We start from the raw sequence: 4,767 nt of genomic DNA on the forward strand, positions 1-4,767 counted from the left end.
CAGGTATCAGAAACTAGTGTAGAGTAGGGTATGGTAAAAGGATCTAAGAGATATTCACCCCTTTATTCTGGAGGATAAGTGTAGCCCTTACCATGTTCTGGAAGTTAGTTCACCTCTACTCACTGTACATAGTTTATAACTTCCTACCATAGTACAAACCTCCTTTGGATTCCATTTTCACAGGGAGACCATAGATTTCTGAGGATGGTGATGACTCTTCTTTTTCTTCACTGGTTTTCTTCTCTGTCACACAGGCCGTGTTCCTGAGAAGAATGACTGCCAAGAATTCCTCTGTGACAGAGTTCATCCTTGCAGGCCTGACAGACCAGCCAGGACTCCGCATGCCCCTATTCTTCCTGTTTCTAGGTTTCTATATGGTGACTGTGGTGGGGAACCTGGGCTTGATCTCTCTCATTGGGCTGAACTCTCACCTGCACACCCCTATGTACTTCTTTCTCTTCAATCTTTCCTTAATAGATTTCTGCTATTCCTCTACTATCTCCCCCAAAATGCTGATGAGTTTTATCTCAAAGAAGAACATCATCTCACATCCAGGGTGCATGACACAGTTGTTTTTCTTCTGTTTTTTTGTTATCTCTGAGTCTTTTATTCTGTCAGCCATGGCATATGACCGTTATGTTGCCATCTGTAACCCCCTGATGTACATGGTCACCATGTCTCCCCAGGTTTGTTTACTCCTTTTGTTTGGTGTATATTTAATGGGTTTTGTTGGAGCCATGGCCCACACCATATCCATGGCAAGGCTGACCTTCTGTGCTGACAACCTTGTCAACCACTATATGTGTGATATTCTTCCCCTTCTGGAGCACTCCTGTACTAGCACCTATGTGAATGAACTGGTAGTCTTTATTTTTGTGAGTTTTGATATCGGTGTGCCCATTGTTACCATCTTCATTTCTTATGCCCTCATCCTCTCTAGCATTCTTCGAATGCATTCCACAGAGGGCATGTCCAAAGCCTTCAGCACCTGCAGCTCCCACATGATTGTGGTTTGTCTTTTCTTTGGTTCTGGAGCTTTCATGTATCTCCAGCCACCTTCTGTTTTGTCCCTTGACCAAGGAAAGGTGTCTTCCTTGTTCTATACAATTGTAGTACCTATGTTGAATCCTCTGATCTATAGCTTGAGAAATAAGGATGTCAAAGTTGCTGTAAGGAAAACCTTGGACAGGAGAATATTTTCTTGAGGAGCTGTGTTATGAGCTCTAGTGGTATGATTGGTCAATGAGCAATGTTCATAAGAAGGTGCAGTGTTGCCATGAGGGGCTCAAGGTCTGGTTATTTTTGTCTTTTTGCATAAAAAGTTCATGGCCCTAGAAAATTAACCTAAAATTTTCATGGATACCAGCCAATTCCTCTACCAGTGAACAGCATTCAGCCCAGAAAGAAGAGTTTCAAATGTTTACTTTTGAACAAGAGTTTAATACAGCTCTTTTCTTCCTGACCTTTGCTTTGCCTAAACTTTTCCCAGATTTCTTAATTTTATGTATAGTTTATAATTCTGCAGACCACTTATTCTTGAAAAGGCCTCCAAAGCAATTAATTTGTCTAAATTATCAACTATTGGGAACTCAGAAATATATTGTTACCTAGTAAGTAAAAACTGATTTCACAAATACATTCAAATCTAGGTGGTTGGATTTCAGTTTGCCTTGTGTTTTTTTATGCTGTGCTTTTTTCTTTTGCTAATTTCCCTATTACAACTTTGACAACACATTAAAATCTGATTTTATTTACAACAATTAGCCATAACTTGTCAAAAATATTTTTCATAATAATCATGATCATGATTATCATCATCATTATTATCAAGAGGCAATACAAACAACTTTTTAAAGTTGGTCTAGACCAAGTGAAAAGGAAAAAATAAGCCTGTGTTATGTGGTTATCATTAAGATTGCAACCATCTGTGGAACTCAACAACATGAATCTTTGCAATAGGACTTCCAAAGGCTTAGCATTTATCAAGACAGTGAATGTGAAGGTATATATTATTTTAAGACAGATGAATGTCATTTAGACTTTTGGGGGATGTGAGTTTAGGTAGTTAAGCCTTGATGGAGCAATCTGTGATTCAGGATAACCAAGTAAGGTTCTAGGTAGCTTAAGGGAGCAATGACTAATTGAGGACATGCATTTATTTATCAAAGCAACATCAAAAAATTCTTTATAGAAGAGACAATTTATTTGCATTGAATTTTATGGATGAGATAAACTTATTTTAGTGATTTAACACTTTTATTTTTAACTTTTCGTTTTGTGTTTTTGATGTCACGGTGAGAAGACTTTTTTCTCTTGGGATTCTTAAGTGTTAGTTGGCTAGAAATATGAATTTTTAAAAATATCAATGAAAAATAGTCTTTTGGTTCTCTTCATCTATTAAACAGAAACAATTTCTTCTTTCTCCAGCTTTCTTGAACTATTTTCTCATTTTGGGTGACAGGGAAAAGAAACTTGGGGAAAATGTAATTTAAACATCAGAAATCAAGTAAAATAGAGTCCTGGATAGGTCTGGTTGGTCTAATCTCTTTCCTATGATTACTTCACTCAGCACAAAGAAATAGGAGTCTTACAAATGAATGGCTCTGGTGGGCTTGTTGCCCTCCTATTTGCTCAGTGAGATTAAGGTTTTTTTTTTTGATATAATATACAATTTTATAGCTGTTGTGTTTTTACTCCAGGATTACCCAGATTGCAGTGACAAACGATTTGCTATAGGAGTTAACCAAAGCAGACTAATTAGCATAGATGTTGGGGAAACATCTGTTGAGACAGAAGAATGGCTTTGAGGCTACCCTGAGCTAGAACAGAGGAGTAGGGGAGTCTGGAAGTCACTTATTCATCTGTTTATGTCTCTATGTTCTTGTTTTTTCACTGGAGCCTGGCACAATTATGGAGCAGCAGTTGGCTGTTTGACCCAGGTTACCCAAACCTTCAGACTCAGCTTTCCTGCCTGTTTCTCTTATCCTCATCTTTAATTAGAAAATGAAGTACTTCATCCAATAGTATAACACCTTGGAAGCTGACACCTGAATATATGACAACACAGTGCACTGAAGTGATATGCAGTGTGGAAGTGGGTCTTGAGGAAGAGGCTCCTATCCCCCATTTTCATCCATCTTCAAGTGTCAGGAGAGAGAAGTGAAGCTTATCTCCTGGCTGTGGTCACAGGAAGAGGTGGTGGGACACCAATGAACTATCGCTGGGAAATGTGGTAGGTAAGCAGCTCCACAGCCAGGAAAGGCAGAAACCTTAATTTGCACATGGTTCAAATTCTCTTGGTAGTGAGTCACTCAACAAACAATGTGTAATCAGGTTAAGGATATGAGTGTGAATGACATTATTAATATTATAAATGATAAGGGAAATGGAGATAATTCACCTTGCCTTTAGACATCCAATGCAATTTGGTAAGTTAAAGATGCTGACAATGCCAAGTACTGATTAGGGCATGAGGTGCTCATTTATGGCTGTAACATGTAAAAGCTTGCATAGGTACATTTTTTTGCATCTTTATTATCTTAGCTTTCAATTGGAAGCAATCCAAAGTTTTCCTAAGTGGTGAACAAAGCCCAGAACTTTATCCTGAGGGAAAGGAACATCACATTTAAGTGGCTATACATTTTATAACTTTAAATATAGGCAAAAAAACCTAGTAAGTCTGTAGTTGCTTAGAACTGAAGTTTGGGGTGTGGTTTAGCAACTTCCTCTTCTATGAAAACTTTCCACTTTGGAGGGAAGCTCCTTAAGACACATGGTGTTCTAAGGGAGTTAAGACTCTCCATCCTGTAGGGGAGCTCTTTAAGTTCCACAAGTTAAAAACTGAGTTATTGCAGGAAGTCCCTAAAGTTGACCTGCTTTCCTAGAACTCTCTCTCCTCACATGTCTATAAGCAGTGAGCATCTTGGAGAGACACTATCAGACAAGCTAAGCTGCCTAGAAGAGACTGAGATAGACCAGGCCACCAGAAAGAAACAGAGACCAGCTGAGCTGCTTGGAAGAGACTCACACCAACTGTGCTGCATGGAAGAGAGTTTCTTTCACATTTCATCTGTTAAGATGGCTGAGAATTGTGCTGTGAACTCCAAATTCCCACCTTTCATGAGGTGTCACCTATACTGCAGTAGGGTCTTTGTGATGCAACAATATATGAGCCATTTCTGGTTCTGTCATTCCTTATCCATGCTCCTGGAAGTAACTCCAATACACTCATCGGCTCACCAAGTTGGATTTAGTAGTATCCTTACTTGTTCTGCCATTGGTGCCTTATCAGGAACAAGTAAACATTTGTTTATGTGTCTCATGAAATAATGTCACACAATGGAGGGAGGGGCTACTCATTATAGTACCGAATATTTTAGAAAAATGAAATAGCACATATTGATTGCATGGATACATAATTTATTAAAATTGCTGTGCTGGTTACAGAAATTGGTTCCATTTACTTGAATTCCAATAACACCTCAATAAGGCATATTTACATGTATCCATGTACAACTATGAGTGAAGTGGAAACTTCTGGTTTGCTTGACAAGTCAGTTATGTCAAATGATGATTGTCTGGGGCATACAGGTGAAAGAATGTTTTGCTGGAACAGACACAGGATGTTTTCCTGAGGCAGTCACAGGTGAAAGGATTTTTGGATATACCAAACACGTGAAAGGATGTTTGATGAAGGAGTATAAATATGATCTCACAGACAGTGGGAGATGAGCATGGGACATTGGTTTAGTTTGCTCCACCTCATTA

General features: G+C 38.7%; 1 protein-coding gene across 1 annotated transcript; it reads left to right on the top strand.

Moving 5' to 3' along the window:
* The first annotated feature begins 254 nt into the window (after window positions 1-254).
* LOC110301631 (olfactory receptor 145-like) lies at window positions 255-1,290 on the top strand. The gene has a single exon (XM_021172179.1). The coding sequence runs from the start codon at window positions 273-275 to the stop codon at window positions 1,203-1,205; it is 933 nt and encodes a 310-aa protein (XP_021027838.1). The 5' UTR covers window positions 255-272; the 3' UTR covers window positions 1,206-1,290.
* Window positions 1,291-4,767: the final 3,477 nt, after the last annotated feature.

Source organism: Mus caroli, chromosome 9 (assembly GCF_900094665.2).
Source record: "Mus caroli chromosome 9, CAROLI_EIJ_v1.1, whole genome shotgun sequence".
In the NCBI taxonomy this organism is placed as follows: domain Eukaryota; kingdom Metazoa; phylum Chordata; class Mammalia; order Rodentia; family Muridae; genus Mus; species Mus caroli.

Coding starts and splice junctions, on each gene's coding strand:
- LOC110301631 (XM_021172179.1), top strand. CDS start 273: ATGACTGCCAAGAATTCCTCTGTGACAGAGTTCATCCTTGCAGGCCTG.